Source organism: Periophthalmus magnuspinnatus, chromosome 14 (genome assembly GCF_009829125.3).
Source record: "Periophthalmus magnuspinnatus isolate fPerMag1 chromosome 14, fPerMag1.2.pri, whole genome shotgun sequence".
NCBI classification, from domain to species: domain Eukaryota; kingdom Metazoa; phylum Chordata; class Actinopteri; order Gobiiformes; family Gobiidae; genus Periophthalmus; species Periophthalmus magnuspinnatus.
Window position 1 is genome coordinate 22,695,580 of NC_047139.1, and position 20,970 is coordinate 22,716,549.

Below are 20,970 nucleotides of genomic sequence, written 5' to 3' on the forward strand. Positions count from 1 at the left end.
GTGGTATACTGATATCCTGGAGCTGTGTGTAGCAGAAGGGTCACAGAGCTTTTACTTTGTCTCCTCAGGTGGATGTGGCTGTTCTCCCGCTCACCTTCTTGTTTTGACAGCGCAAACTGCGCTGCCAGTGGGATGCTGAGCAGGCGGGCGGGGTCGTCTTTCCTACAGTGGCCTGTCGTAAAGTGATGAAACAGGAGCTACGGGGCAGAGCGGACACACGGAGAGGAGCGGGACCTTTATTCCAGTGGATGAACAACAAAAACGATAGAACGTTTCAGATGAGTTCCAGAGTCACGATGGACATCTGACTCCAGCCTCCAAGCTGACGCACGGACATCTTGTTTCTCTGTCAAGAGCCTCTACGGATACCCCAGCGTGTTTTTGCTGTTCATATTTAAAATCGTGTTTTGCTCCTCGGCTGTGCTCTCAGTCACCATGGCGTGGCCCTGTATCACCAGGGCTTGCTGCATGGCCCGCTTCTGGAACCAGCTGGACAAGGCTGACATTGCGGTGCCTTTGGTCTTCACCAAATACACGGACGTCTCCGAGATGCAGCACGTTCAGCTTCAGCCGCAGCTGCAGCACCCTCCCCCGGCACGAGCCGCCATAGAAACGCAGCCGTCTCGAGCGCATCCCCGCACGGCACGCGCAGGTACCCAGCGCAGGTGCTTCTCTGAGGAGCGCGCGTGCAGCTCCGTGATGCGCGAGGACTTTAAGCACTGGAACGTGCGCCCGGAGCCAAGCTGTAAACCGAGGAACGAGTATCACGGACCGGAGACACCGTTCAACAGTGAAACACAGTATCAGAAGGACTTCAAGCCCTGGCCCATTCCCAAAAGGTACGACCACCCCTGGATACCCAGACCCCCCGCGACCATCTCCATTGGAGATGACCGCGCGCCCCACAGGTCAAGGCTCGCGAAGCATCAGGCGGCCAAGGACACCGGTGTAGAGAAAAGTGCTATTGCAGACCAGGTGCAAGAGAAAGACCTTCTGCAGAGCCAGGAGAGGAAAACTCGCTCAGCAAAGCAGGAGGGGCACAAGAGAGTGGGGCTAAAGGCGGAAGGAGAGGGCAAAGGCCGAGCGGCGGATGCCGTCAACAGGCAGATTAAACAGGAGCTCACTACGGGCAGCTCGTACAGGTGAGCGCACACGTGCACGGCTCTTACAGGTGAGGTGCACTGCAGAGCCATGTGCAGTAGCCCCTGTGCAGTAGCCCCTGTGATACAAACGGGGTCATGGGGTCACTCTGGGTGAGGGCACTGCATCTGTCTACAGAAAAATACAAACCACAAACCATATGCTGAAACAGAGATGTGACAGTGCTGTCTCTGTGTGTATGATTTATGTTAGTTTGTTTTAAAATACATTCAATTACAGTAAAGATGACAACACAGGTCAAAATAATAGCATAAACAATATGACTACCAATAGGCCTATATCAGTTTAGTTATTTAAAAGTACTTCCATGTGTTATCTTTCTGCTGTGATTTTAGTTGAGGGCGGATGAATATACCCTCATGTTTCTCATATAAGAAAATGAAAAACAAGTGTATGTCTGTGTTGATGCTTTGGTCCATGGACATAATCTCAGTTGTGATGATGCAGCGTATCCCCGGGGTGAATGAACGTAAATTCTGGGCTTTTATTGTTATTGATAATTGCAGGGGACAGGACTGGTGACTCTAGCTGCACAGTGAGTCTGCTCCGGTGCAGAGGGGGCAGGGCTCAGGTGGGCAGGGCTCAGGTGTAAAGACCACTAATTACGCACCAATTCCGTTTATCTATCTGGCCTTGTTTTATTCCATCCTGTACATTTATAAATAAATATTCAAAATAGCCTCCAAGCGCGTCACAAATTTACGACCCCACTCTGATCTTCCCGCGGGGCTACAAGGTTGGTTTAAGAAGCCGTTAGTAGTGAGTGTAAATAAAAGCTTACAGCACATTAGCCTGGGCTATCACTGAAGAAGTACAGAGCAGATTAAATAATGACATTAATGTAGCAGAATGAGGCTCTGTGGAGGAGATAATGCTCTATTAAGCTGGTGGAGGTCAGCTGTGGGTCACGTTTGTGCTCTCTGTTTGAGAATATACGGTGTGGAAACTGTCCTGAAGAGTATCATTTGGTTCACAGTTATACCACACTGTACAAAGATACACTATGTAACTTTTCTGATGGTTCACCACGCACTGATCTCCATAAACATGTCATTGCTTCACTTGAAATGTTCAACAGTTTATTTATCTGACCTGTAACGTGGTCTGGTGGTGTTACATCCTTGTCTCTGTAGAAATAGATTTAGTTTATAGCCATACTGTGCATACTGTGGAACATTCCAGGCAAAGCAGTAACATCTCCATGGAGACAAGTGGGAAGTTGACTCTGCACCAAAAACAGAGTGAACTAACTTTTAAAGTTACCAACAAAATGGAAGCGTCCCCAAACATGATATTGCCTACCAAGTATTGCTTTAGATGTAAGGTGAAAGAGTGGTGTATTGTAAAGACAGTATGGACTGATCCGAAGGTTGGTGGTTCGAATCCCACTCTCGACATAAACATCATTGGTTGAGTGGTCCAATCCACTAATCCACAGGTTGACAGTGCGATTCCAGCCCCCATAAATGAAAGCTGTCGTATGTCCTTGGGCAAGGCACTTAACCCACCTCACCCCCAGTGTCTACGTACACTGGTGTATGAATGTGTGTGTGAATGTGTATGAGTGGTTCCTTGATGTAAAGCGTTTTGAGTGCCTTGAAGATGGAAAAGCGCTGTATAAAGGTGTGACCATTTACCATTTATCCAAACATGATATTGCACACTAAGTAATCACATAGATATAAAGTAGAGAGTGGTGTACTGTATGAACATTATCAACATCAAAACAATATTTAGTATGCTAAAGTTGCTCTCCTTGATATCACTGATTATTTGTTGTTATCAGAAAAAAATGAAAGAAGTAAAGAAAGGTTCAGTACAAAGAAAAAATTATTGAGTACATATTGTTCTATTTTGAGATGGCGAAAATGGGCAGAATTTGATAAAGGAAAAGCATTTGATTCTGAGCAGTGATCTTGTATTTCATTTGGCACAACTATATCCCAGAACAAGCTTAAATAACATTCTCTCAGGCGATTTTAGTGGGAGCAAAACTCTGCAGTGTACCTTAACAAAATGAAGGTATCCATAGTCACATGTAACCTTCAGTGCCAACTTGGGGCATATTTTCAAATGTCATGTTTTGCATGAGAATAAATATAACACAGTAGCTGGGGGCTTTGTTATAGTCCTATTTGTAGATGCCATTTCTGCAGTAGAAAAGACAATGAGTTTCTTTCTATTGTGATTGTTCTGTTATGTGCTTGATGTAGTCTGACAGAAGAATATTCAGATAATAATTCCAAATGTGGTGTTTTGTTTAGTTTTCAAATGCAAGGAAAGATGCCAGTGTGGTGTTATATGTTAAAAGACGTTTAGTAAAAAATCTGTTTCTGTCAAATAGTTGTATATAGGGTAGGAATGCAACCATATGCACATCTCACAGTACAATATTATCAGGATATGCATTGAACAGAATGTTAATTATTGTGAAAGACAAAGTCAGAAGAGAACAACACTGTATAAAATGTATTTATAAGGGACTACTTGATAGACTGCCTGAATATTTCTCTTACTTGTTGAACTTTGATACAGGAACCTTTAAGACAAGATCTCATGATTGTCTATGTCCAAAAACTGGCCACACTAGAACTGAAACAGGAAAAAAAGGGGGCTACTTTGCTTCCCAAAAATAGAATGCATTTCAAGGACATGCTAAACTGGATACATTGGTGTCACTAATGCACTTTAATAATCTGGTGATAAACATTTCTACTCACACCTGCTCCTGTTTTTCATACGATCCAAATAATCCAAATATTTAAGGTATAAAAGTGCTTAATAACTGTTATGTCTTCATGACAACCATGACGTCACTGTGAGATTTTTGACAATACAAAATCACAATAGTTCCATTATTGTTACATCGCTAGTTGTTATGTCTCGCAAAGTAACAAGTCTTTGTCTTTTCTGTCATTTTCTGAAGGCACAGTGATGTCTGTGTTGGCTGTGAAGAGGCCAGTAGGGAGGATTTATCATGATCCTCTTATGGAGTGTGCAGAGCCTTGTGTACATCTGACAGCAGGCCATGAATGCACAAACACATCCTGCCTCTCTGCTAAAACAAAAACTGAAAAACAAGTCAAAAAATGAAAAATGAAAATAAAATCAATTCAAATCATACTATCATTATTTTGTTAGTTTCTCTAAGTCATACAACTGTGGATTTTGGCTAATAGATAGTGAAAATCTGTAACCAGCCTAATTCCTAAATCCCTGAGATCAGATTTCCGTTGATACCGGTCTTTAGTGAGTGCTTTGCTGGTGGAACTAACAAACTTACATAATCTGATTAAAACTGAACTGATGTGAATGAAAGAAGACTATGCAGTCATGCTACTTGTTTTGGTACTACAGGGACAGTGGAAATAACAAACAAACAAACAAACAAACTGACTAGCTAGCAAACAAACAAGCTAACTCACTAACTAATAAATAAAATATCTAATAAACTAACTCATAAACTAATTTACAAGCTAACTAACAAACAAACTTACTAACAAACACATTATTTAATACATTAATGTACCAATAAACTATAAAACAATCTATCTAACAACCTAACAAACAAACTAACATGCTAACTAACAAACTAGCTAACTAAGTAACTCACTAATAAATAAACTAGCTAATAAACTCACAAGCCAACTAACAAACTAACAACCTAAGTAACAAATGAATAAGTTAACTATCCAAGAAACAAACTAACAAGCTAACAAGTTAACAAACTAACTAATAAACAAACTATCTAATAAACCAAGTCACAAGCTAACCAATAAACTAACAAGCTAACTAACTATATACCAAACTAACAAGGTAACTAGCAAACTAACAAGCTAACTAGCAAACAAACAAGCTAACTGTCCAACAAACAGGTAAACTATCTAATTAACTAATAAACTAACAAGCAAAGAAGCTAGCTAACTATCTAACTAACTAACAAGCTAACTATCTAACAAACTAACAGGCAAACTAACAAATAAACAAACGATCTAATAAACTAACTAACAAGCTAACTAATAAACTAACAAGCGAACAAGCTAACTAACTATCTAACAAACAAACAAACAAGCTAACAGGAAAACTAACTAATTAAACAAAACTATCTAATAAAGTAACTAACTAACAACCTCCAAGTGAAAAGTAAGCATAGATTGTCTGTCTTATGGCACTTTTTAGCGTCCCAGTTACATGATCATCATTTGGTGCTGTACATCTATTTTTCATTAAAGTCACTTTTAATGGGACTCCCGAGGGGCTGTTTAGTGCTGTAGTAGCTGATGGGAGGGTGATTTCCATTGGAGAAGGCTAACGCAGGAAACGACTCTTGCAGCTTGTGAGATAGAGACGAGGCCGGAGTATTGACCCGGAGCCAGGAGTGCACCCGCTGACACGCCAAGAAAAACTCTTCTGAGCTCAAACTGGTGTGAGTGGGCACATTGATTCTGGGGGCTGCGTTACAAAAGGCCTGCCAGCTTTTGTCTCTGCTGGAGTAAGAAAGGACTGCTACGTTCAGTACTAGTGACAAAAGCTGCTTATGTAGTATATAATGTTGGGAAGTAACTAAATACATGCGCAGAAAATATGTATTCAGAATCAGCTATATTCCGGTGCAGTTACTCCTTCATTTGGTGATAGTCAGCATAGAGTTTCTTTTCTCAAATCAAAGGAATACATGGTGGTACTTGATCACGCAATTTGCAGATGTATATATAAATGGACTGTATATATAAATGGACATAGTTAACCTGCTAGCCACCTCGTTCCAAATAGGAAGTGAGCATGGGCGTGCTTCCAGCTCCATCGACTCTGGCTCCAATTCATTTTACATTGAAAAATTGTCACCCCTCTCTCTGTAACTGCTGCTGTCAGGCTCGTCATTTTGGCCTTAAAATGTTTGTATTAATCCACACTATATGATCCTCTTTTTAAAAATTTGGCTATAATGTGCGTAAATCAAGATATGAACATCAATAACAGACCAATCAGGTACCTTCTCCCCCCAAGGTCGCTCCTGCTAGCGTTAGCAACAGGTTTGATTCACAGTGTTGCTTAGAGCCCGCTCCCTGCTAAACCAGCGGTGCGAGTGGGAAGGGGTGTTATCTTCAACAGCCTTGCTCCAGATTGGCTCTTTGGTTGCTATGATACTCACAGTCGGAATTCCAAATATGGAACTCGGCTCCAAATTCATCTTACTACTAACTACTCGACCCGAACGCTGTGGGTGACGTCACACTCCCTTAGTCCACTTCTTTATACAGTCTATGTTCTTTCATGCCCACTTTCCTCTAAATGCTACTAAATCACACTTTCTTTGGGAATCTCATTAATTTCAATGAGAAAAAGTTTTGCTAAAGTATAATATAAAGTAGGTTGGTATGTATAAAATGTTCTAAGTTCATCTGACTAACAAGTGAACACTGCATTGATTCTCTTGTCGGCTTTAAAACAGCTCTGTAGTCCCTGTAGAACTTATTTGCTGTGAAGACAAACAGCCTCGTGCAAAATAATACAACCCGAATGGCGATGGCAGCGCTCACGACAACTTCAGGAATAAGGTGAATTAATAAGGAAAAAATGAAAACTCTCTTGTAGTGCACGTGCAGTTGTCTTCTCTAATTAGTGATAGATACATTACAGACGTCCATTTTTAACATAAAGCTGTTTTAATTCTACATATTATTTTTTACACTTTTACACATAATTATTCAAATCAATGTGAACTTTCTCAAGTATTTATTACTCTAAGCCATATAATGAAATGTGTCACATAATACATTTAATTTTTTATGTACTGTATTCACTATATTCACTATTCCCATTTGTAGTAGGCCTAGTACTTTGTATATTGGGCTCCAGTGGTAGGGTGCAAAACAAGTACACTGATTGAGCCAGGTAAAAATACTTACTACACGTTAATGCAGGTAATCGGTATTCTGTGGCTAAATCATTTGTCAAAGTATTCTCCCCATCATTGATAGTATACTTGAAATGCCTGACTCCATTGGTCACTTACATACCCTATCACTGACCTCCCCTTTAGCACAACCTCTCAGCAGGTCCAGCTGTCCAGCCTTGGTCACAGCCTCATAACCACAACCTCAATGACATAATATATAGGCTAAAAATACACTATGTTTTTTGCCAGCTTTCTCTTCATATAAGAATACTTATTTGTCATACAGTTGCCTTCAAATACTTTCTCACACTCTCACAGTATGAACTTGTTGTTCCCTGGTAATACTAAAAATAAAAACAGGTGATAGGGATGATTTTATCTGACTAAAACAGTTCTTTGGGCAATAATAAAGTCAACAGACAGGCATGTGATACTCAACCATGAGCGTCTTATTCCTTATAGAAATGTCTAGAGCTTCTGAACATGTAAAGTAACATTATTCTAAAACATTATGTGCACATCTAGTCTCCAATTGTCCCATTCATCAATTTATGTTTAATTATTATTAGTTGATGATGAAAACATGACAAAATTGCACTGTTTTTACTGCATTTTTAAACACTAAGCAAGAGAAACTACAAATACAAACTACAAAATTCAAATGCATTCCCTCTAGTATCTTGTGCTCTGTTCCACCTGACTGCCCTTAACTGGAGTCAGCACTGCAGTGATGTACAGTCCAAGACACCATCCAACATTAACCACCTCCCGGGGCTCTGTGTAGTGAGACAATGTTTTCAGGGATGAATGGAGCCGTCCCTATGAAACTTTAAGGTCCAATATTACACGAAATGGACTTTTATAAATGTTTTGTGAGCTTTACACCATGTTGAAATTATGTTACCTCCTCAAAAATATACCTGGAGTTGTTTTATTTCATACGTACATGTTTGAGTAACCTTTTATTATTAGTCAAGTGACAAGTGTTCATGTTTTTGTAATTATTACTTGGGTTGGTAGGATAGTATGTGATCAATCTTCATCATAGCTTTATCAGTTAAATGGCAGTTTGTGGAATAAAGTTGAGAAGAAGTACAAAAAAAGTACAAAAATACAGGAAGAAGCAGCGAGTTGTTAGCAGATTACCTCTGCCGATGTCATCAAAACAATTCCATCCAAAATGCAGGGACAGTTTAAACATTTATTCAACAAAATATAGGTTATCATTTAGTTTTGTTTGTCTAATCAGAACTATTGGAGCATTTTGGAATTTGTTATTATTATGGTTCAAGGGCAACAGCTTTGAAATTGCATCTACGTATGTCGTAACTACTGCTCATGACCAACCACGGGGTAAAATGATAAACTTTACTAACATTTTTAAACTTGTTTGTAAAATCTTAGATACAATTAGGGTAAAGAGCCCATATTACGCTATATTCTGATCTGTTATAATGTTGTTTCCTCATCACAAACAGACCTGGAGTTGTGTTTTGTTTCATTCACACAAGTTTAACGCACAAACACTACATATTGAGTTTTTTCGCAAACAAAAAACACTCTGTTCCACCTTGTGATGTCATGTGGTAATACAGGAAGTGCTCCACTGTGTTTTTAGTCCATACGCCTTCACTAGAATCGTTTGGATATTTTCAGCCCTGGAATTGCCAATCTGTACAGAACTTAAGGTAAACGCAACTCCAGTTATGTTTTTGATGAGGTAACAACATTCTATCATTGTTTTGTTTTGTTTTTTTTGTAATTTAGGACCTTTAACTATGTATAAGTTAAATTACCATTGAATTCCCCCCTTTAGAGACTTGTAGCCCTATGTCTATATTTTACACATTACATTGTTATCCTTACAAATGTTTTGTTTTGAAAGTACCCAGCACAGTTGGATCCCGAGACACTGTGTTATTGTTGTTGGGTCATATGTGGATGAATAGCAGCTATGTCACTGTACAGTTGGAGGTTTCGCGCGGTGCTCTCACAGTCTGCCTCTGTCTGTGTGTGTGTACTATCATGTGGTTACTTTACGCCCTTGGCTTTAGACATTGTTGTATAAGCTTCCTCTGGATTGGTGCGTCTTGGCCCCACTGCAGCATTGAAAGTGGACTTGGTACTGTTATGTAACGTCTCTGTTGTGCTCCACTGTGGGTATAGACAAAACACTCACCACTGTTCTTATAATAGGCCTAAATAGTTTTTACGAGATATCATGATAGACGTTGTATATTTTTATAGGTAGATTGTACGCCACCTGCTTGTCTTTATGGAGATGGTAATGCTTTGCCTTGAATGTCCCACAGCATGGTATTTAACTATATATATCTCCATGGAGACAAGCGACTGACACCACCAGGTTGTTACAGGTCACATCTGTGGAGAAGTAGAAAGTATGTATGTTTGTTTTCTGAGATAGTTTTGAGGATTAAACATGTGCCATATGTGGAATATTTTTAAAAAGCTTTATTTCCGTAGCGTCAAGCAGGTGGCAGAACCCACTCTTCCCACACCAGAAAAGTTGCACATTGCAGTTTTAAATAAGCAAGAACGTTAAAGTTATATTCTAATTACAAATGTGTCTGACATACCATAAATGTCACTGTGTTGTGATTAATTGCAGTATTAGCGCAACTATCCATGCCAAAAGTTAGTCATTAGTTATCTGTCATTGGCTGTTTGAACTTTACACCCAGCACTGACCATCACTGTAATACTGTATGTCTGGAGATTTTTCACACTATTACATAACAGGTGATGAATTAAAAACAATCACTGTACACTTTATGAAAAAGTATCTGTCAAAAGAGAATAACACTTTGATAAGGGAACTTTTAATACAAGATCTCATGATTGTCTATGTCTAAAAACTGGCTGCACTACAACTGAAATGGTAAAAAAAAATGCTTCTCAAAAATGGGATACATTTCAAGAACATGTAAAACTGCATACACTGGTGCCACTAAGAAAAGGCAAGTTTGAATACCCCCATTGGGCTCTCCCTGTATAAATAAAGATAAGCTAAATGAATCTGCGCACAAATGTTAAATCAAGTCTCCAGCTGGTTCATACATGGCGTTTCATGAGCTAACATCAAAATTATCAGTGTATATTTTGATGTTGAATGAATTTGAATATTCTACAGTTTTACTTCATTGCTGAGTCGTTTGTGTTTGTTATGATTCAGTCATAGCCACAGGCAAAGTTATGTTGTTTGTAGATTGGTTCTTGTTTGTGAAGAGAAACTGGTTCTTTCTGTTGATAAATTAGCCACGTAAGAGAAATGTGCAAGGTTGTGCAATGTGTTGTTTTATAAAAGGCACTTTACAAGAAGAAATGTACAAACAGCAGTTATTTACAGCCCTTTGGTGCTTAAAACAAAAAGGTAATCGTCAAAAGAATGATTTATGGACTAGGAGAAAGTGATTGGAGTACTGTAGCATCATTCATCTCAGCGTGACCTTCAGAACTGCAGTGCTGCTGAATGTCTCCTGGTGCATACAGAGCTCCGCCCCCTTGTTAGCGCTTCTATACAGTTCTGTTCTATGCTAAAATGACATGCTACATCACACATGTAAACACTGATAGTAAGTTTGTTTTTGTTTTTTTTTTAATATTTATGCAGCATTCACAACTATTAAATAAATACCACCTTGAGAATGTTTGATCTCGCCTGATCTCTAAGTTAAGCACGGGCCTGGTTATGGGATGGGAGACTGCAGAGAATACCAGATGCCACAGTGGGGGGGCAGTGCTTCTAGTAGTGGATGCTGTTGTTGTGTGGTTTGGCACGACACTTTACCCACATTGCCTGGTATGAATGTGATGTGTGCGTGAGTGTTGGTCACTGTTAGAGGAGCTGATGGCGTAGATTGGCAGCCTCGCTTCAGGCAGTGTGCCCCAGGGCAGCTGTGGTTACATATGTATCTTACCACCACAGAGTGTGGAGTGAATGAATAATGCAGTGTAAACAGAGCTGTATAAATCCAATCAGGAGTCAGCGATAGGGAAAATATTTTGATGATGTGGCAATCCACTAGAAATGTGCAAAAATATGCCTTCTAGTTTTATTATTGAATTATTGAAATTTAGCATATCTCCAAAACAGCAATTGCAATATTATACATTTTCAATCCCCCACCTCTAAATCCAATGCATTATTAAAATTATTGTGATTTTTAACTGCAATACTTTATGCTTGTACACAGAAATGAATTCAAGGCTTACAAAGATGTCAAACCAGCAAAGATGATCCGGGCCAAGTCCCAGTACTTCCCTCCAGACGGGAAGACGAGTCGGGAGACCAGCTACAACGCCACATTCAAAGGCACGCCCCTGCAGCCCGCCGACAATAAGGCCCAGGAGAGGAGGAGAATACGCAGTTTGTACAGCGAGCCTTACATAGACCCCACTAAACAGGTAAGACCCCTCGACAAGCTCTCCTCACGTCACCTGTACAATGCTGTTTATAGACCCTTTAAAAGTTTGTGAACAAACACACTCTAAATTCTGAATGGAGGCAGCTGGAGGTCAAAGTAAAATGGACCATTATGCAGTTTCACATAGGAAATTAGGATCTGGTTTGGCTAGCACTTATGCCTCACAGCAAGAAGGTTCTGGGTTCGACTCCCGGGCCACCTGGGCCTTTCTGTGTGGAGTTTGTAACATGCAGCATGGGTAACATCCTCCAGCTAAGGCAGTCTGGCCAAACCTGGCTCAAGATCTCAAGATGGGTCCTTGCCACTGCTCCTGACAGGTTGCTTCAATGGCAGTGAAGGACGGATCAAATACACACACAGGACAATAAAGTGTACCTTAACAAGCTGAAGTACAATTTTAAGCATAAAACTAAACTAATGGAGTCAACAAACTGGAATTTCTACCCAGACATTCAAAACTATTGCTTGTTTTTATTATAAAGACTTTAAAATCAGTAAATCCACCTACTTGATTTTACATCCAGTTGCCTACACTACGGAATTTTAAACATTCTGACGACATAACAGTTTAAAGGGTCTATAATCACTGTTTACTTTACACGCAGCCAACAATCTCACACGCACTATCCAACGTTCTTAGTTCGACAGGTATAGCCCTTCCCGCTCCAAACCCAAAAAGTCTGGAGCCACAGCTGCTGCGGGCCAGAGCAAGCCAGTGAAGAAGCCCAAAGATAAACAGAGCGCTGCGGGGAGGGGCACCAAGAAGACCGCCTCAGAGAACAAGCCAGACCGGCCACCAGGGGGCGACAAGGAGAAAAGTAAAGAGATCAACAACAAACTGGCTGAGGCAAAAGAGTAAAATCATTTAGCACTACTTTTTTATTTATCAATTTGAGGGAAACACAAAACCAGAGGCTGCAAAATGATCTTTTCTTTCTGTTCTGTCCTCTGGAACTTTTGTATTAGGGCTGCACGATACTGGAAAAGATTGTGATATGGCTTTTAATAAACTAGATCACAGCTCACACTCGCAGTAAATTCCTTTAATAATGGTATTATTGCAATATTCTAATGTATGTTTTGACACAATAATTCCAGTTATATTGAAACTAAAATGCGCATACCTTAATTAACTAGTGAGGCTTTGTTAACAGTTTTAATTACAAAAATACTATACATTTTTGTCAGTTTTGGTCATGTTGCAATATAGTTAGTTTTTTTGGACAACCAATATAATAATTAAATTTACTTTATCTGTACACAACATTTTATACACAAGCGCTGCACATAATACCATAAGGCAAAATAATTCATCAATATATAAATACAGAACATTAACAGCATATGGTATTGCGATAACAATACTTTTGCAATACATCGTGCAGTCCTACTTTGTGTCCACTCATCCTCTGTCTGCTCTCTACCTCTTGACTAACTTTGTATGTTACAATAAGATTTTGGGGTTTTAGACATGACATTTGCCATTAGAGCGAGTGGGCGCAAGCATCCTCTGTTCTCCCACCCACCTTCACTGCGCAGGCTTCCATCTTGTGGTTGCCATGGTTACAGGCTGCCTGGCTAACCAATAGATGTCTCTTCTAGATGCATGTGCCCATTGACAAGCAATTTGGCTTTGATCAGCTGTGCAGATTGCTTCATTTGGGTTTTATCAAGGATTTTAGTATTGGCATAAAGAAAAGGATTAACGTTTGGTAAAAAGAAGACACCAACATTTGAAAATCTTTGATAAATGTCCTGCTTGGGTATCCATAAATGCTTGTATCTGCTCTGTATGCTTTTTTGCAATTGTACTCATGAGTTCGTGTGGAATTTCTTAGCCAGTCACAAAGCTTTGTTCACTGTGAAAATGTCTCATCGATTATTGCACTTTTTGGTCATGTACAGTTTTATTTTGAAGAATTCTCTGGATCCCTTTTTGTCCCAATCTCACATCATGTAAAACATCTGCAGGTGATGTTTCAGTCCATGTCAGGCCATTTTGCAACAACAGTTTGTTGCCAACAAACCATCTGGGCCATTCTAAACTTTTGTATTAAAGTAATGATTTGCTTATATGTGGAACTTGTAGAATAAAGCGTATTTTCCTAAAGCAGACCTATTATGCACAATCAACTTTCCAGAACTCTTAACCATGTTATAGTTGTTTCCCCTTCTCATTCAGCTTCTGAAAGTTGCATTTGGATGGATTTGTGCATGTTTGAGTAATCCTTAATCGCTTATTTTCAAGACGCCATATTACCGATGAATCCTCGTTTTCACTGCCATCACACCCCCACTGCTCTGTACTTACGTTTACGAATTGAATTTTCTTTTAACCGATGATATGTGCAGGATTCAGCAGCGTTGCATAGTCATTTTGGTACAAATGAAAAAAAATCCGCTGCTCGCTAGTGTGATCTGCCTCTATCCATCAGAGGTGCTGGCTCTTTGTTGTGATGACGTTTATGGTGATGTCAGTTCTCATTGGGCACCGTAGTTTTCTAACGCAGAAGTCAGCAGACTTGTTTCTTTTATTATTACGTCGTTTTAGAATGAATATCGGGATTTAAAATGTGCAAATTATAACATAATGATCCACGGGTGTCATGGATTACAGCTATATAGCAAACACAAGCATAATAGGTCTGCTTTAAAGCTACACTATGTAATGTTTCTAGTGGAGGGTTCGGTACCTGAAATGTTTGATGCATTTTCTTAGAATGTTTCACAGTATGGTCTTAAACTTCACGGCACCTGGTCATGTTACAATCCTGGTAACAATACACGTTTATCAAGAGATTTTTCAGCAATAAAATCATTTGTAATTGTATAAATGCAGGATAGGAAAGTTTAATGCTATACTGTGGAACATTTCAAGCAAAGCAATAACATCCATATACCAGCGGGTGTTGGACCTTCAACCAGAAAAGTCTCATAGTGCACCGTTAACATTTTAGTTTGGAGAATCAAGATTAAGGGACAAAGTCAAAAGTGTGTGGTAGTGCAGTTAGTTAATAACAATCCCTCAAAAAAAGACTTCTATATTTAGAATTTAATTTTGGTCTAAGCCCCTTCCTAAAACACAGCCAGTCACAGATAAAAGTGACAGCACTGCCATAGACATAATGGATAGATATGTACTATAAGTATATGTATAAATAGTTATTTTTCACAAGACATTCAAGAATAAGCTAATACTATGTAATCTTCTAATCTTATATGCAATGCTCTGTTGCAGCTAATGACCAATCTGTTTGTTTATGTTAAGTTGGTTGGTACTTGGTTTAAGTAAGTATGTTTGTAGACTGTTACTGTTATAAGTAAAAAGACTGTAAACAAGTTATTTCTAATTATTAAACTAAATTTAGGTTACATCTTATTCTGTATATAATTCAATGTGTATCAAGTCTGCATACTGGGTTCATGGGCCATTTTTCATTCAGATTATAATTCAGTTCATCATTTTTTGTTCTTATAATTTAAAAAGTGCTCTATTTTTGGACTTTGTTTATAATCCATTCATAGTTTCATGAGTTATCACGAGTGTGCATCGTGTATACCTGAGAGTGTATTTTAGCTGTGCCCTTCATGTCCACTGGATGACTGCTTCCTCTGTTGTCTGAATCAGTAGTAGCTCCTCCATGCTGTGGTCGCTGAGCACATGGTCCATCTCTTGTATTTTGCAGCCTTTTGTTGGGGAACAGTAAATGTAAACTTAACTTAAAGTGCATATGACAGGTTTTCATGTTTTTATAATCATTACTTGATCTGGTGGGTGGTGATAGTGCATTTTGTAAATATTTATTGTAGTTTTACATCGGTTAAGTGGTAGTTTGTGGATAAAAAGTACAAAAACACAGGAAGGAACACATTTTTCTGTCATTTTAAACATCGATTTACCAAAATAAAAGTCTTGTACTATATTTTTAATAGTCTAATTGTAATTATTTAGAAATTTAGGCTTTGAATTTGAATTTTGGCCCTTGTTTTCATTATGGTTGCTTGGTAACAGTGGCCCTGGTTTACATTATGGTTGCTTGGTAACAGTGGCCCTGGTTTACATTATGGTTGCTAGGTAACAGTTTATGGAATTACCTCTAGGTATGTCACATGCTCCCCCTGTCCAACCAGGAAGCAAAATTATATCCTTCACCAAAATAAAAATTAAAAAAAAGTAATAACTCTTATCTATAATTCTGTTAACTATGTTTTGTTCAGATTAGTGGTCTAACCTGTCATATGCACTTTAACTTGGCACATTATAAACTATTGGTGCTATTTCTGTGACAATGAGGATAGAGGGTTTGGCTTAGTAAGTTATGTGATGGGCACTGAATATATAATAACTGACTGTGACGTATTTGTGTTACTATCTGCTTGCTCATATTTAAAGAAACAGATAAATAAATGCAAGAAGCAGAAAATATATATTGTCTTGGTTATTATTATTTTGTTATTTTGTTGAGAGTAAAGGGGGGTTAGTAGTTGCAGGTATCTGTCAGTGTTTTCTGTCAGTCTGTTTTTTTTTAAATAGACCAAAACAACTACTTCAATCCACATGGAAGAGAATTGTGCTCTCACGACTTTCTACTCATTTAAGCCTGCGTTGCCTTCTGCCATGAGTTCTGACATCCAGGTCTTGCATGTTGCTTTAGATGCTAATTTAATATAATTTTTTTTTCATATTTTATCTAACAGGGCTGGGCTAAAAAAAAAAAATCTCATATTGATCTATTGCAAATTGGCAATTTTATTGTAGTTTGTCTTTCAATTTTATTTCCTATTAATAATTGCATTTTACCACAAAAAAATAGTCCAAATTCTTCCTCCAAACCACTGTTTTTACTGCGAGAGGATTGGCCGTAGACCTCTCGATTAAAAAGTCCAAAAGTTACTGCTATGACTATAAAAATGACTCAATCTCTATTAAAATTCGATCAGTTGCACAGCCCTGGTAGCTGATATGTTTCAAGTTCATTTAATCAATCTTTAGTGTTTCAGCAGCCACATGTAAGGCAAATGGATGTGTAGACACTGATTTCAGAACCAGATGTCATGTGCTTCTTCTCCCCATATATGCAAAGTGTGCATTGCTTCGTTATGTAAGAGCATTCACTTTCTAATGCTGTGATCATTTGTTCCTCTCACCCAACTTTGCATTGTAATAGTCATGGTATATTAATATAAATGTTTAAAGTTTGATGTTTGCTAATGAGTGGCCTTCTGATTCATTTGAAGGGTTGTGCTAAAACAGTACCACTACATACAACTCTGCCAGCCAATCCGCGATATAGGCTGGGTGCAGACTCTAAAACAACACCTGTGGGGCTGTGCTCTTCCTGATCCCAGGTAACAGCGAAAAACTAAGAGCCACAAACGTCAGTCATATTCATACATGTTGTGGTTTCATTTTGGTTAATCTTTTGTATTCGCGTAGTCAGTTTTGATTTGAAAGCACCATATTATCTGGTTTATACTCATCAGGTGGTACCACACTGTATTTCTCTTCCATATGGACGTTAGAGTAGGCTGCCTGAAGCCATAACCGATACATGAACGCTCCTTAAGACACGTGTTCTTAAGGAGACATAGTTTTGTTCAGTCACTCACACCTGACCATTGACAACAACAAACTGCATGACTATAGAATACAATGCCCTTTAAAATAAGAGTGAAGGTCAAAAAAACGCTTTTGGATGTATATTGTGCATTTCCATTGTGTCATGTTATGTAATATATGAAAGAACTAGGGATGCAACACTACAGTTTTCTAGGTTGGAATATTGATTCGATTTTGATACTTTTTTGGCATCAGATGAACAGATAAACGATAATACTGAAATAAATTTATGCCACTGACATGATAAACTTAAAGCAGGATTTCCCCTAAAAACATGAATCTTTATGTACATATAGTATTCTAAATGAACATGAGGTGTAGGGATGAGACGATAACAAAGTCAACAAAAAACATAATCGCCATTAAATCACCAGAATGCAGAAATACATGTACTTATTCATGATGATCACTTACATCACTACATCATTGTTCAGTTTAATTTAATTCAATCCAATCATTATTAAGAACACAGAATATCATAGTGAATACAAAAATAATAATAATAATAACAATACATTGCACATTGTAATGTATATAGAATACAGACACAAATGCTAATGTCTTATTGTCACTTATAATAAAGTACAAAACACTGTAACAGTTGTTTAAATATGGAACCTAGTCATAGTTATTATTAAAATCCAGAACATTTTTAAACTGTCAGCAACTGCAATAATTATCGTGATATTATTGTTAATGACAATTATTTTGACCATGATAATCATGACATCAAATTTCAATATTGTCCCACGCCTAATGAGCTGCAATAAATAAAACACTTAATGAAACATAGAAGTTATTTATTTAACCTTTTACAGCCCAAATCTTATAGTTCGGAAACACAACAAAAAGCTCCCCACTACTATAAAGAAAATGTCGCAGTGATAAATACTGACCTAAACTATTGTTCCATTATCCATAATTATCATGGCAGACCAGCAACTTGTTTAACTGGTTGGTTTGGATATAGCACAGTGGAGCTTTTTTTTTTTTTTTTTTTCAAATCTGTGAAAATATGGCACGATAAACACGCTGGATTAATGAGTCACATGTGTATAATGAGTCACACTCGAGTTGTATTGTAAAGACTGCACTGAATGACTCAAAATTACATGGAGTCTTGTTGTTGTTGCATCCCTAGAAGGAACTAGATCTTGTGTCTATTTATCACCTTTGGCATGCTTCCACTGTTTTCTGTTTGAACTGCAACATTTTTATAACATAGCTTCAGTAAATTCAGTTTTTCGTGTAGGGTAAGTATCACCTGAGAACTCCTACATGGCTGTTTTGTGCAAGTCTTTCTGAACACCCCGTGACCCTCATTTCACTTATAGACTGTCAATCTGCAGTCACAGTGAGTAAAAACTGATCAATGGATTTGACTCAATCATTAACTTACATTGATCTCACTCAAACTGAATAATTAGGCTCTTTTTCCCTTTCCACTATATATTTGTGAGTTGTACCAAGAATGAGTGGTCACAGGGTGCTCCTCTTACCAGTCCAATGATGATGAGTTTTGGCCTGGGAGAACTTACCTCATCACGTCTCTTCTCTGTGTCTCTTCTTCTCTTCTTCCGCTGTCTTAACGATGTGCTGCCCCCTAGAGATGTTAAGGAAGATGTTGTCGGACCCGGTGATCATCATTCCCCGAGTTCTGCTGGAGGAGAACCACACGAACCACTGCTGGACCGATCGGAGCCCCGGAGGAGCAGTGTACGCTTCGCCCTAGATGTCAAACAGACTGATTAGTCAATATAGCACAGATACTGCTGCTCTCAGTACAAGATTTGGTAACATTTTATAATAACTACACTTTTATTAGCCTAAATACAACATGACAAACAACTTAATTCATTATGAACAAGTAGCTCCTCAAAAAATGCCTGGAGTTGTGTTTTGTTTCATTCACACATGTTTGAGTAATAATTTTTAATTAGTCTGTCTACATCTCCAAAGCTCAAAATGCTCTGTTCCACCTTGTGATGTCATGAAGTGGTAGTTTTCAAGTTAACAGCTCCTTTGTTCAATAGAAATTGACAATTCCAGGGATGAAGTTATCTAAATGATTCTAGTGAAGGTGTATGGAGTTTAAACACACTGTGGAGCACTTCCTTTATTACCACTCAATGACATCACAAGGTGGAACAGAGTGTTTTCTGTTTGAGAGAAGAAGTCAGCCTAAATATGCAGGGTTTGTGAGTTAAACATGTGTGAATGAAACAAAACACAACTCCAGGTCTGTTTGTGATGCGTAAACAACATTATAACATGGATCAGAAAATAGCACAATATGGGCCCTTTAAAAATGAGAATAGTTATAGATACCATCTGTGATTAGATTGGTCAACCTGCCCCTGTTGTATTCTCACATACCACCACTAGCTTTGGCCTGACAAAAGAAGACCAGAGAGCACAGCTGAGCCTGAACAAAGGCCAGGTAAACGGAAGAGGAACAGGTTTCACATTTGCCTTGTACTGCTTAAAAAAATCAAATAAACTTGCAGATGGCAGCTTTAAGTACTCACTAAGCCTGATTCATGCTTAATAAACTACTTGTTCATTATGACTTCAGTCTTTGTTCATGCTCTTTCAGGCTAGTTCAGGTGTAGTTATTATAAAGTGTTACCAGAGATTTAGAATTTATAATTATATTTGAATAGTAGCATAAGGCACATCCCATTACAAAGGTCCAGGAGCTCCAGACCCAGGGAGCTTCTTACATTTCAACCACGCATGTTTGACAATTGGCACATTGGTTGTTTTTCCTTTATCTGCAATGGTGCTAAGTCATTTTAGTTCACATACAGTATAGTATATCAAGATCATCAAAACCAAGTATACACATCCAAACTGTACTGTATTTGGTTAACTGACTTTAGTGTTAATAAAATAGTACAAGCGAACACATGGGTTATTTTAATGTTGCCTTTAACTTGCTGTTCTTGACCACATTGTGCAGACCAGTATACCGACATTTGTTTTAATAGATTCTTTTTGTCAGACCAAGGTTTAGTTTGTTTTCATACCTGACTGTTTCGACTTCTCACTAGCGCTCTTCCTCAGAACTGGTTTTGGTGGGTTTTCCTACCGGCGGAGGCAGGACGGCAGTGCCATCTGCAGTCCAACTTCTTGAGGACAGTATCCCTGGTGTGTGAGAGTAAAAAGGCCCCTCGTCTCTGTTTAAAGTCCCGTGGGCGTGCTTCTGTTAGATTGCCTCCTTAATCTAGTGACAATATTTGTTGTCCTCTGTGCTTATTATCTTAGGGGACTACTATGCCAAAGGTGCACAATGGAACCATTCTGGTGTGGGTTTCGACACCTCTTCAATTTCATGGAGATGTTTTTGCCTTGCCTAGAATGTTCCACAGTATGGCATTAAACGTTTCTATCTTGCATTTATTCAGTTAGAGTTTTTTGCACACAAAGACTTAGAAAACATGCATTCTTACTGAGAGATCTCCTCACTACAGATCTAACCAGTAACTCGGCCTAGTGGCATCACCTGCTAGTCTGTCTGGAGATACATACATTCAATGATGCAATACTCTGGAGCATTCCAGCATTACATCTCCATGTAATGTAATGCCCTCTTAAAAATGTTGCTTAATGCACCTTTAAAGTCACACACACAACACAACACAAAAGATAATGTAGATTCAATAGTCACAATTCTCCCTCATGACACCATATGCAGCACTTAATATACAAAGTAGTATTTTGTATTTTTTCATTATACGTGATACATAAGAGAAAACTAAATCAAAAATAACTCTTGATAATACAGCAGAGGAGTAAAAACATTGTATTTCATTTCTACTTTGAGGGAGCACTACAAAATCAGG

At 38.5% G+C, this 20,970-nt stretch overlaps 1 protein-coding gene across 2 annotated transcripts; it reads left to right on the top strand.

The window, feature by feature from the left end:
- Window positions 1-174: 174 nt before the first annotated feature.
- map6a (microtubule-associated protein 6a) lies at window positions 175-19,856 on the top strand. Of its 2 annotated transcripts, none has more exons than XM_055226452.1 (5): window positions 175-839; window positions 11,275-11,485; window positions 12,146-12,360; window positions 16,744-16,854; window positions 18,733-19,856. In XM_055226452.1, exons 1-5 carry the CDS (start codon window positions 436-438, stop codon window positions 18,875-18,877), a joined length of 1,086 nt encoding a protein of 361 aa, XP_055082427.1. In that variant the 5' UTR covers window positions 175-435; the 3' UTR covers window positions 18,878-19,856. The 2 variants fall into 2 exon arrangements, with proteins under 2 accessions (XP_055082427.1, XP_033834866.1); XM_033978975.2 differs by having other exon boundaries at window positions 297-1,142; window positions 18,733-18,951.
- The last annotated feature ends 1,114 nt before the right edge of the window (window positions 19,857-20,970 follow it).